At 42.9% G+C, this 13568-nt stretch overlaps 1 protein-coding gene across 5 annotated transcripts in view; it reads right to left on the minus strand.

The window, feature by feature from the left end:
* The window catches only part of AGK (acylglycerol kinase), an 80949-nt gene that overhangs the window by 5695 nt on the left and 61686 nt on the right, over positions 1–13568 (minus strand). For all 5 annotated transcript variants that reach the window (XR_005371229.1, XR_005371230.1, XM_038559379.1 and 2 more), the window contains exons 12-15: positions 10147–10294; positions 9608–9705; positions 3110–3180; positions 1053–1137 (exon numbers count right to left, since the gene is read on the minus strand). Coding sequence is in view for 3 of the 5 variants with exons in the window: in XM_038559379.1 (XP_038415307.1) it covers positions 1053–1137; positions 3110–3180; positions 9608–9705; positions 10147–10294 (402 nt within the window). In the remaining 2 variants the exon portion in view is untranslated. The remainder of the gene's footprint in view (positions 1–1052; positions 1138–3109; positions 3181–9607; positions 9706–10146; positions 10295–13568) is intronic.

Here is a 13568-nt window from a genome sequence, read left to right on the forward strand (position 1 = left end):
GCCGGGGTCCTGCCCCTGGACAACCCCCTCCTCCTCAGGCCTGATCCCGCTGCTGTTTTTTTTTTTTTTTTTTTTTTTTAAAGTCTGGTGCTGCTTCTGCAACTAATCCCAATTCTCCCATCCATCTTTTTTTTTTTTTTTTTTTTTTTTTTGCGGGGGGCAGGGGGGCTTCTATCACCTCCCAGAATATTTTGGGATTTGAGAAAGACTATAATTTAAAAATATTTACTAAACGACAGGGGTCCTCCCATGTCTTTCAGGAACATATGATGTTCTAGGACCTTCTGAGCCCTCCTCTTAGGAAAGCCATGATGTCCACTCACTTATGTTCATGGTTCTTCTTTAGGACTTGCATAGTAGCTTGATACCTCAAATATGGCAACATTAATGGTACAGACTCTATAAAACCTTCCGTAATTCATGCATTTAGTTCAACATTTGCTATGTTGAAACTACGGTGCCACCCACTGTGGGGGAGAGCTTCCGTTTTACCTACAATCCTTTCTGAATACCTTGGATAATGGGCCCAAGTCTGCAGAAGCCATCTGTGGCAGCTCTTTCCTGAGGCAGGGCGCACAGAATAACTATATAATTTAGATTATACTCCTAACATTTTCCCCACTTATATAGGTTATTCTAAGCATGGCATTTCATAATACAGAAAACTCAATGCCATCCCCAAGATTTTCCAGATCCTTTATAAAAAAGGAAAAAGTGAATGTAGGATCCACTGAGTACCTGCCAACTAGAGAATTCCCTGTGTCATAACATAGCAACCTCTATGTAATGTACATTCAGAAAAATAGAGGCTCAGGAGATGTAAAGATCACTTTAGAGAATCGTGGCTTAAAAACACTTGAAATCTTCAGGAGTCCCCTGCTTAGCCCCTGACTCAGAAGGGGGTCCTCTCATCTTTTCAAGTATTCCTCACCATCACCCAGAGCCTGGCCGAGGGCGCGGCCCATACCGGGCAACCAAATGAGGGTCTGTTCCTCGAAAGGAAGATGGACCAAGAAAGAACCTGAAGCTGCGGGACGGGAACCCCTGCTCACCTCAGGAAGCAGCAAAGTGCACTGGCTGGCCTGGAGACACTCGGTGCCGGCCGCACGCAGCTCGGGGTCCCTCACCTTTTTGCTTCTGTGGGTACAGGAAAAAGCATATTTGGACACCAAGGCTGGCAACTCATTCAATTGCAAGAGCACATCAAGTTCTTTTGTTGAGATTAAATAGACGAGCTCATGCTATGCTGAACCATGGCGTTCTGTGACTAATTTTCCCACAATGATGCTTGCTTAGCAGTGTGACATATTTTAGATTGAGAAGGAAGGTTAACTTGCTGTAGAGAACTGTGGATGAAGTGAAGACAGAGTGATTCTGTACCTAATCCTCGGGCTATTAAAAAACCTGAAATTTAAACATTAGAATGAAATGAAAAGTACTTTTAGTAGTTTTAGAAAAAGTACTAAACTTGTCTTATTTGGCACTTGTAAGTGTATCATTACTTGAAGGAGAAAACATTTTTTTATTCTACACATTTCTTTTATGTATGTATATGAATAACCAATTCCTGATGATTCTATTCCTATTAACAGTCTGCTTAGCATAGTACTATCTTTCCCTTGGAGTGAAAACTAACAGACTGTCCACACACACAGACACACACACACTCACACACATACTCCCTCCACCTCACGCACATATACCAATGAGAGCTGGTTGTGGTCAGTGGAAAGAGTAAAAGTTAATCCAAGTCAGTTAGTCCATTCTTTACCATTAAATGATAACATTAGTCTTTAGTATATGAAGCTTCAGAGTTTTCTAGAGCAACCTCACAATGTTCTATTCCAATACCCAGAGGAAACAGGCGTTACCTAATCTCACTTCCTATTTGAGACCAAAGGAAACCATGTTCCTGCTGCTGAAGATGATGATTGCAATGATGCGGAACATAATGACTTCACCTACATTAAGCAATATAATCGGTTTTTCTTTCTATTTTCAGCTGTCAGTACTATGAAGGAGATTTGAGTACACTGGCCCGGGGGGAGGGGGGAGGCACACTCTCAATTGAGATTGTGTGTGGCTTCTGGACACTCTAGGAGACAGGCTTTTCCTTTCTTCATTCTACGACAGATACAATAAGGGAAGCAAAGCCTGCAGAATGGGCTAGTCAGCATCTGAAGAATTTATACCAAAGGCAAAAATACCACAAACCAATGAAAGACATTTCACTGCCGGGTTCTGGCGCAGATAATGGGGTAGCCATGGAGACCGGGCTGCTCTAGCAGCAATGTCTACTCCTTAGATGAGCACAAGAGGGAGCTCTGAGACAAAGCACCAAAAAAGAAAAACACAAAAAATCTCCTAGCAGATTACCAGTTGGCATGGCAACACGTGGGCTCCTAGGATGTGCTGAAGCTGGCTGGGAGGGTTCAGAGCATTCGTAACCAATGAAACTCTGGCAGAGGTCAGGCTTAACAAATCAGACAGGACTGGAGGATATTTTCTAGTGAAAAAGGAGAAAAGCCTGGAGATTGTCCAAGGTACTCAATACCTTTTCAGGTTTTCCATTACTTCCCTGGAAGCAGGACAAGGTGGACTGGCATGAATTGTAACTGATATAGTGAAATGCTTCACCACCGTGAAAAAGACTTTCCCATACAGCCTCTTGTTTGAGACTCAAAAACAATCCTGAAGTAGTTAGATGTGATTATATATTCGCTTCTATACACAGAGAAGGGCCCACAGAAGTTAAAGGGTTTGTCCAAGTCATGAGGCCAGGACGTAGCAGAATCAAGATCTGTAGCCAGCAACTTTGACCCTGAAGAAAGTTCTGGACACTGTGCCATGCTACACTGAATCCTTCATCTCATTGGAATGGCAGGCTGTCCCCACACTCTGACTTTCCAAAAATGAACAGGGAAGTCCAGAGTAGGAGAGGTGCGTTCTCTGTGTCAACCCAAATACTTGAAAGAAAGAGGCTATACTGTCCCCAAATCACGTAAGTCCTAAGTTGGGTCTCCATCTTAGACTTCATGAGGACCCTGAATAGTATGTGCTGGAATACCAACTACTTAACCAGCATTTCCTAAAGCCCCAGCCCACTTACCCTATAGTTATGAAGTCTCCTTTGCTGACAGTGTCGGGTTCAATGCAGATGTTCATAAAGTCTTCTTTGCTCTAGAAGGTCAGGAAGACTAACATTAATACTCTACATTTTTGCTAATGCAGCCTGTTGTCCGTTAGCCTCAGGGGTTCATATTTTGAAGCTGTTTATTATACAGAGACTTTCACTTTTAATAACTTAATCCTGAATATATTTCCTTTTTTATTTTAAATACATGAAGAGCCTTATTGAGCCTCATTTACATGCCATGAAATGCATCACTGCTTGTTTGGTTGGTTGGTTTTTGCTACCCAGATAAGCTAAACAAAAACTCATGTTTGTCAGAACTCAGAGTAAGAGGTCTGTGCCATTCTACCACTAATCATCACAGCTGTTGTGGTCTCTAAGGTTCCCTCCCTGAGGTCAGGCCTCAGTCTGCCTACCCCAGCGAGCCTCCATCCTCACTATCCATCAGCATTACAGCACACCTGATGGAGCAGCTTCTTGACATGCAGAGCCCAAGGATGTGCTGGGTTTTTTGTATTTTTAAAGATTGATTTGAGAGAGAGAGTGATCACAAGCAAAGGGAGGGGCAGAGGAGAATCTTCAAGCAGACTCCTCCCTGAGCTCAGAGCCTGACATGGGGCTCGATCTCACGACTCGCAAGATCAAGACCTGAGCCAAAACTAAGAGTCGGACACTTAACTGACGGAGTCCCCCAGGTACCCGCCAAGTATGTGTTTTCAAATGTTCTTTTTTTTTTTTTTGCTTTGTTTTTTTGTTTTGTTTTCAAATGTTCTACACGCAGTTTTGATATGCAACCAGAGTTGAAGAGCAACAATCCGTTTCTGCCATGGTAGTATTTTAAATTTTTTCATTACTGACCACCAAAAGCTCTAGATGAACCAAGCTATGAGGAAGTGGCTATAAAACCAGACTGGGTTCTTGGACCAGTTTCCTGCCAGTCAGTGGCTAGCAATACAAAGCCGGCCCTCTATAAATCCGAACCAATACTTCTGTGTCTACTTCAAATACAGGTTTTGTTTCTTTCTGGACAGGTTCAAAATCTGTAGCCCCAGGATAATCCATGAGCTGCTGAAAGCAGACAGCCTTTGCCTAAGATTAAAGAGCACTACCAAAGCACAACTTTCTCTTTCAACCAGGAATTACAGAACACAGAGGGAATGATTTTGCTCTAAGTTCACCTTTTATTCAACAACTGAGTGTCAACTACATCAACTCTCCTAGGTGCTTACGTTACATCAACGAGCGAAAAAAAGTATTTCTGCTTATAAAAAATTTATCTACTGGGGAAAGTGGAGGGAATACAAAAAAAAATTAAAATCTAACCATAATAAAATAATAAGTTATAAAATATATTAGAAGCATGTTAGAGTGTATCAGTACAAAAACGATAAATTATAGATTATACTAGAAGTATATTAGAAGTATATAAAAAAGTATATTAGAAGTATATTAGAAATATATTAGAATTTATTAGAAAAACGAGAGAAAAGAACACAAGAAACACGAGATGGTATGGGTGGTAGGGGTGATTATTTTAAAGAGGGGTCCAAGGGAACCTCATTGAGAAACTAAGCTCTGAGCAGACACCTGAAGGAGGTAAGGGAATTAGCAATGTGCATGTCCAGGGCTGCGGTTCCCAAACTTTAGCAAGTGTCACCTGGAGGGCTTGTTAAAACTCAGACCCTGGCCCCATTCTCAACTCATGGTTCAGGAGATCTAGGGTGAGGCCCAAGGACATCCAGTTCTAACAAGTTCCCCAAGACTATCCTTTGAGAACCACCAGTGTAGGGAAGAGCGATCCACACAAGGGAACTGCCAGGGCAGGGACCTTACAGTGGAAACATGCCTGACATGTGAAAGTACAGTCAGGAAACCAGTGTGACTGGAGCAGAGCGAGAAAAAGGGACAACAGGAGCTGAAGTCACAGAAGAGGGGAGGCCAGGGCCCTAAGGTCTGATGGCCATTATAAGGCTCTTAGGCTGAGTGGAAGGAGGAGCCATTTGGAACCTTCTAAGCAGAGGAACAGGATCTGGCTTCATCTCAATAGGACCTTTCTGGATGCTGTACTTAGAGGAGAATGAAGGGGTGGGGGGTAAGGGAGCCACTCAGGAACCCACTGGAATCACCCAAGCAAAAGGCAATGGTGGCTTGGAGCAGTTAGCAGGGGAGGTGGTGTTAAGTGCTGGCATTATTTAGAAGGTGAAGCCACCAACCAGCACTTCCACCAAGATCAGATGTGAGGGGAAAGAGGGTGGCTCCGAGAGGTTTGGCCTGAGGGACTGAAAGCCTGGAATTCCACTCAGCAGCAGTGGGGAGCCTAGATGGAGTACTACCACTGCCATCAAGGCAGGCAAGGGAAGAACAGAAGCTCAGTTCTGGACCCTGCAAAGATTCCAAGGTATACTAGCCAGCTAAGAGGGGAAGTTAAGTAGTTATACATGTGAGTTATAATATATGTCTAGGATTTGTTTTTTGCGAATAGTGCACATGCAAAAATCAATATGTTAGACGACCCTGACAGATTCACATGAGAAGACTATCTTGATAGATGCTGGAAAGGGACTTGATAAAATTAAATATGCAGTCATGATAAAATCTCTTAGCAAAATTAGGAATAAAAGGCAACTTCCTTAATCTTATAAAGAGTATCTATAAAAAAAAAATCCCATCAATCTCAAGAACGTAGCAATGAAACCTTTCTGTCTACATCAGGCTTCAGATGACACTGACTACCACTACTTCTATTGAGCACTGTACTGAGGTCCTAGCCACAGCAGGAAGGTAAGAGAAACGATTAGCAGTCCCAGTATTTGAAAGGAAAAACAAAACTTGCGCCATTTGCATTTGTTAGGACTCAATCTATACAAAACCCAAAGGAATCCATCCAAACTTAGAATTTAGTTATAAAGCTGTTGATTTGGTATCAATATTTAAAAAGTCAATTACATGTCCATCTAAATCTAATATTTAAAAAAGAAAATTTAAGGGATACTGTCTAAAACAGCACCTAAAATTAAGATGACCAGGAATATATCCAGCAAAAGACAAAATGTTAGGACTATAAACTTCATTGAAAGGCATTACAAGCCTAAGAGCTCTGCTATGTTCATACCACAGAAGAGTCAATATTATAGAAGTGTCATTTCTCTTCAAATTGATCTACGGGTTCAATGTAATTCTGATCAATATAACAGATTTTTATGTGGGACTTAATAAAATAAAACTTTTAAGGGATTTATTGAGGTCAAAGAGTCAAGAATAGCCAAGAGACTCTTTAAGAAGAAAAACATAGAGGGATTATAAAATGATAATTAAAAAAAAAAAAACACCATACTAATACAGGTTTAGAAAAACAGAGCAACTGAATCGAGAACCTACAAATACATCCATGCACATCTGCTCCCGCAGTATAAAAGGCTTTACAGCAGATGGGGGGGTGGAAGATGTTTGGTAAATACATGGTGCTTGGACAATAGGCTTTCTATGGGCAAAGATTACAAAATTAGAGCCTTACCTCCATCATTCACAAAAACTCAATTATAGGTGAAAGTGTTTCTTTTTAAAATAAAAATAGAATCATGTGATGCATATCATACTAGCCTGGTTTTTTCATTTAACAATATATGATGAATATCGTTCCGTGTCAGTAAATAGAGAACATTTTAAATAAATGTACCAGAATGGATTTAATCAGTCCCCCAGTCCATTTGTTTTACATATGTTGCTATTATAAATACAGTGAACAGACTGTACAAGAGATCCTAATTTCCACACATTCCACACCCTGTAAAGGCTCTTTGATTCTGAATGTACTTTTTAAAATGATAAATGAGTTTTGAGCTATCACATGGCAGCTTCATTGTCTTTGAATATTTTATTGCATTTGCTTTTATTTTTACAAAGACGTGTGGAAACAGAAAATGAATGGTCTGCTCCTTGTGATAAGCAGCACAGAATCTTACACTCTCATAATTGGCACCAAGATAAAAAGCGCTCGGCATTCTGCATGTGCCTAATCTGGAGCCACCATCACCTTCTCCACTGAACTTCATCCATTCATTGGTGTTCCGTCATCAGAGAAAAGAACAATGTTAAAGAACAAGAACAAAATACTAGAAATAATTATAATCAGAGATTGGGTATAAAAGCAATGTAGAATTAGAAATTTTATCTTTCTTTTTGAAATTCCTCTAGAACAGAATCTATTTTTTTCTGACCTTAATACCTTTATGTTCACCAGTGTTTCCAGAATTCCATTATGTAAGAAAGAAGGGAATGGCTACACTACATATGTATATGCATCTGATTATTCCTGGAGGAGAAATTCCTAGAAATATAAGCACGCCCTTGGACCCTATTAAGTCTATTTTGGATGCTTCACAGAGACCCCAAGACACCATCAAGAAAGGGTGTTGCAATTTGCAGTTCCAGCAGAAATGCATGAGTGCCCACTTCCCCACCCACATGGCAAACACAAGCATGCTTAATTTAGGACTTCTGTTGTTATTTTAATTTGCATTTCTTTGATATGGGCACTTTTTTGGTTTCCTTACCTATTACATGCATATAAAAGTTATATCTCCCTGATGATGCAGTTATAAGGATTACATGAGTTGACAGTATGCAAAATTCTCAGGGCAGTACCTAGCATATAGTACATATTGAGCAAATATAAGATATTTTTCCATGTTTATTTCCTGTGTGAATTTCTATTCTTGTCCTGTGCCTGTTATTTATATTAGTCCTTTGCCTATTTCTTAATAGTTTGTTATAAAGGAAAGCTTTAACTCCTGCTCTATCACATTCTTTTTCCCAATGTGTCATTAAAAATGTTGTTTATAGTTTCTTCAGTTTTAAGTAGACAAATGCATCAATATGAATTTTGCCTTAGACACTATGCTTAGAAAGGCCTGGTCCTCCCCGAGCTTATATTGATAAACACTTTGATTTCACTCTAGTGCTTTCATGGTTTTATTTTCCTAATTCAATCCTTCAATCCAACTGGAATTAATTTGTGTTATCCAAATGTTAAACAATAGACATGTCTTACATTTTCTAATTAGAAAACAACTCGATACTCCATTAATGTCAGAGTCAACCTCCCTGCTGCCTGCGTACATTCATCAATCACCATGTTCAAGTCCACATGCAGTTTCCAGACTGACCTGGTCACCTGTAAACATACTACCTGGATCTGCATAAAACCTCATCATAGGATTTGGCCCACAGGGCAGGGTGACTTTTCTATTTGCATGCTCGCTAATACAAACTTCTTAGGTTTTTTCCTACAGCAGGGGTCAGAAAACTCTGGACTTTCTGGCCAAAGAGTCAGTGTTTTAGGCTTTTGGGCCAGAGAGTCTGTGGCAACTACTTGACTCTGCAGTCACGGCACAAAAGCAGCCACAGACAGCATGTATGTGAATGCATGTGGCTGTTCCAACACAGCTTTACTTATGTGAATGAGACCTGGATTTCATATTCTGTGTATCACAAATTATTCTTTGATTTTTCTCACAACCATTTAAAAATGTAACATCAGTTCTTAGTTTGTGTGCCACCTACACAAAAATAGGTGGCAGACCAGTTTGCCAACCTCTGCTTTATTTCAAGAATTTTTTTGGTGCCTTGTCAATAGGAGTGCCATCCAGAACTTTCTGCACTAACAGAAATGTTTTGTATCTGCTCTCCAATGTGGCAGCTACTCGCCACATACAGCTAATGGGCACTTGAAATGAGTGCTCCATTTTATGTAATTCAAATAGCTGGGACGCCTGGTGGCTCAGCAGTTGAGCGTCTACCTTCAGCTCAGGGCATGATCCCAGCGTCCCAGGATCGAGTCCCACATCGGGCTTCCTGCATGGAGCCTGCTTCTCCCTCTGCCTCTGTGTGTCTCTCATGAAAAAATAAATAAAATATTTTAATAAATAAATACATAAATAAAAATAAATAAATTTTAAAAATAAAAATAAATAAATACAATAAAAACAAATAGCCACGGGTCTAGCAGCTACCGTACTGGACAGTGCATGTCAACAGAGTAGACTGTCTATATATGTGTATATATATATTTTTTCTTCTGGGGACCTAAATCCTCATACTTAATATAGTCACAAGAATAATGGGTACTCGCTCAAGTAAAAGTTCTTCAATTTTTTATTCCAGAGACAAAAGGGAGCAGGCTGACTTTCCATTTCTAAAGGCTGAAAGCTTGGTGGCTACTAAGCAGCGCCCAGAATACTGTCTCAGACCCTGCAAATCTTGAAGCTACTGCTTCACTCTGCTGTTTCTTCTCATTGCTATTATTCCTTAAAACCACACTACATCCTCTTTTCCCCAATCTTTTCCTCTCTCCCCCAAAAGGGTAAAAATAAAAAATACCCGATTAAAAAAAAATACCCGATTAGCGGAAGGCCATGTAGTCTTTGTCACTTTTCCCAGATACCAAATGTTTTGCTAGTAAAATGGCACACTTACCGTCAGGTCAAGCTGACTGTTCCGCGTTGTGATGGACAGTTCAATGGTGGACAGCTGCACTTCCTTCCAGACCTTGGGGCTCACCTCTTGTGAAAGGGCTGTGTGGGGGCATTAGATTTAGGTCAATTTCTTCTGCTAACATCTCACCACTCTCCCACCAATGGCGAACTGCCGGCTGCTTGGCTTGGCCACTCAAACCTACCCCCTGATTCTCCACCTCAGTTTTATTTATTTCATAGTTTCTTACACACAGGATGAAGAGCCAGGCTCAAATGGAACATCTATACACAAAACATCTATTAAAGCAGCCACAGTAACATAAAGGTCAGTGACAGAGGGAGCCATGGTTTGTCACCAATGACCCAGGCTATTTCCATTCATGGCACAGTGTTGGTTTGGGTCCCACTCTGTGGCATACAGAAGGAAAATTCAATGATTCTTGAAAGGCCTCTCCTGTACCACATGTCTCACACTGATTTGGGGGTCTGCTTTCGGACATCCCGAACTGACCAGGGCTCTGCAACCAGAATGTGGCTCACCATCCTGCGGCTGTGCCCAGTACGATGCGAGCCTTCGTAATATTCTCCTGTACAAAGATGGCCGTGGAGGGGTCTCTTCTGCTCCACTGGGAGGTCTCTCTGTAGGTCCCATGTACGAGATTGAGGCTTGATGTGTCTGAGGCCACTCCTTTTAACGTGAAGAGAGAAAACCTTGTCATGCACACCCATGTCCAAACTCTAGGAGGGTCTCTGCAAAGGTTAATCTACCTACACCTGCCTGAAAGCAAATTAATAATTTATCTCTGCTTTGGAACATGGGATCCTCAAGCTTTCTTTTTCTACTGAAGGCTGATCTTGAAAACCATGAACTCGGTGAGTGCTGCCTCCACTGCTCTCACAATCACAGAGCAGAAAAGTCCAAGCAGACTAACCACCACTGCTTATACTTTTTCAAAAAAAAAAAAAAAAAAAATCAGTATGAATGAGCATAGAATCATTCCATAATAAATTTATCTTTGGTTTACAGATGGTGACACAAAAATGAAATGCATCGAAGCATCAAATATCTTCTTCCCTTCTGGAATCCTATTCCACACGGAGCCCAGAATGGTTTAGGCTAGCTTTGCCATCCAGCCAAGGCTTCAAAGACCATCATTCTCAGACTAGATTTTTGTCTTCTACTTCCTGACACCCCAGTCCAGTCTCATTAGTGTCCACAGGAGTAATTAAAACAACACCCTAGCCACTCAACCCTTGATGTCATCCCTAAGTCCCCAGCCACCTATTTCCATGGCCACATCCTGGTCCTTCTCGTTACCCAGAACTATTCCACCTTAGAAACCTAAAACCTTGACGTCTTACTCTGTAGCCACACCCCATATTCTTCTGTTCTTTTGACTGCTTCCTTTGTACTGAACAGGTCTCTTGGGGTGACCCACTGCCTTGGTCTCAGGTTCTCATGCAGTAAATTATAAAGGAGTAACTGGCTTTTCCCTCCCTCCCCTTCTCCCTCTCCATCTGAATGTGGCTGTCCTGGGGACTCACTGCTTCCTCATACAGTTGTCTTCCTATAGCAGTGTCTGCCCTAAAGGAGACATTTTAAGGGGATGAATTCAATTTGGAGTATCTGGAAATCGGATTGTGACCGCATTATCTAAGCTGTGTCCTTTTCTCCTGCTGACATTTATAAAGCTGGTGTTTTGATCTCCATCTGCCTAGCTCCTGCATTGGCTTTCATAACTTGGTTCAAACTCAGAAGAGGAAGAGATGGGTGTGATTTTTGGCCCATGAAGCTCCGACCCCACACCAAATTTCTAATCACTTTGAGAATTCCAGGCCCGGATACACCATTTTCTCTCAGTGCTTAATGAAGTTGATTACTTTAAATCACCCTTTTCCCATCACTGTTGGTCCTCATGTGTCTTTGGGTGTTACATAATATGTGCCCTGAGAAGCCCCTATTCTGGATCGAGCTTGTCACTAGGTTTCTGTACTTGCACTCTGTGGCTCAGTGTTACTAGATGGGCAAACAATACTCCAGGTTGGTACTGACTCAGGGAACAGGGCGCACCTGTGCCACAACAAATCTTTGGTCTCAGGTCCTCAATACTACTTGTTGATCCTTCCAAACCTCCCTATTTTCATCTCTCTTTAAGATCCCCCCAACCCCTAGCGCCCACCTCATTTTCAACATATTCCCTGGCTCCCCATGCTTCAGCGAGTCAGGACGACAGTGGGAACTGCCTTAACCCTCTCTTCATTTGTTTGCATCTGGACCTTGGCTCTAGTTCTCTCCCATCCCCTCCTCCATCCCAGGCTGGCCCAGTACCAAGGGCCCCATGCCCTCCGACCTGTGTTTGAGTTTTGCAGGTTCAGTCAGGCTCTGCGTCTGTCTCTTGTCTCTCACCTGCTCCCCCCCTTTTTTTAAAAAAAATTTTTTTTTAGATTTTATTTATTTATTCATGAGAGACAGAGAGAGAGAGAGAGAGGCAGAGACACAGGCAGAGGGAGAAGCAGGCTCCCTGCAGGTAGACCAATGCGGGACTCGATCCTAGGACCTTGGGATCATGGCCTGAGCCAAAGGCAGACGCTCAACCACTGAGCCACCCAGGTGCCCCAACCTCTTCCCTTTCTTCCTGTCTTTTGTTTCAGGGCAGAAAGGCACTGCGCTCTCTCTACGCAATTAAACAGTCCATGGCCTGTCTTTCTCACTAGCTCTGGCCTTTCCTAGCTCTCTCCTCTCCAAGTCAGGCCTCCTGAAGGAGCGGTCCCCCTCCACTGTCTTGGCATTTCAATGTGGCTCAGCTGCCCCCTCGGAGGTGAGCAGAGCTTCCGAGGCTGAGGCTGCCCCGTTCAGTGGGTGCCCTCCTGTCCCAACACTCCCACTCCCGGGGCTGGCGTGTGTGTGACCCTCATGGGGACCCCCTTCCCCTCAGTGCTCCACGGGCAGCTCCGTGGTTCCCTAAATGCCTACAGTCCTCGGGGCTAACCATGGGCTCGTTTGCTCTACACGGCAACCTCGTCAAACCCCGAGTTGCAACACCACTCCAGCACTCAGGACGTCTACACCTGTGTCTTCAGACCTAAGTCACAACTGAATCTCCGCCTGTCTCCACAGGGAGGCTGACCTCCGTATGTGCCAAACTGAAAACATCCCCTTTCTCCACAAATTTGATCCTACTCTAATATTGTCAGTGTTAACAGAAAACTAGTTAGTGAACTAGGCCCCGATCAGAAACCAGGGACTCCTCTCATCCCCCATTTTCAAAGGGGCCACCTCACGACCCCTTTCACCCACCCTCTGCTGTCAGCACACACAGTTGGCATCCTGGCTGGACCTCATCGCTTCTCACCTGCCTTGAACAATCTTTGGTCTGGTGCCCTTGCCTTCAACTACCGGCAGGCAATCTCTTGTCTACACTCCTGACAAATAACTTTTCTAAAATGCAGACCTGGTCCTATCTCTCCCCTGCTTAAGACTCAGCAACTCCCCAACGCTTTCATGGTAAAAGTCAGACGCCACATCCAAACCTGCCATGCCTAGCCCTCCCTCGACACCCCCTCCCTGCTGCTCGGCTGCCCTGGCAGCTGTGTGACATCACGGCCATTTCACACAGCCTGGTTCCTCCACCCGGAATGCCTTTGCTCTAGTCCTGTACAGATTCAAACTCCAGTATAAGTGTTCTCTGCCCTGGGAGGGCTGCTGCCTCCTGTCTGCCCCCACCTTATCTTTCCATACGCTGTCCTTGCACTTGCCAGACCACGGGGCTTACTTGCCCCTCACACTCCCTGCACGTGGATCCTCCTGGAGGGGAGGAAACCTGTCTTATTTGACTTTGAACACTCCAAGCAGACAGCAGGGCTGGCCCCACTAGATATTTAATAACTGTTTACTGAAGAAATGCTGGAAACAGTTTATGTTCTCCCTGACTCTACAACTTAACGTAGTAGAGCTTTGCTAC

This window comes from Canis lupus, chromosome 16 (assembly GCF_011100685.1).
Source record: "Canis lupus familiaris isolate Mischka breed German Shepherd chromosome 16, alternate assembly UU_Cfam_GSD_1.0, whole genome shotgun sequence".
NCBI lineage: Eukaryota > Metazoa > Chordata > Mammalia > Carnivora > Canidae > Canis > Canis lupus.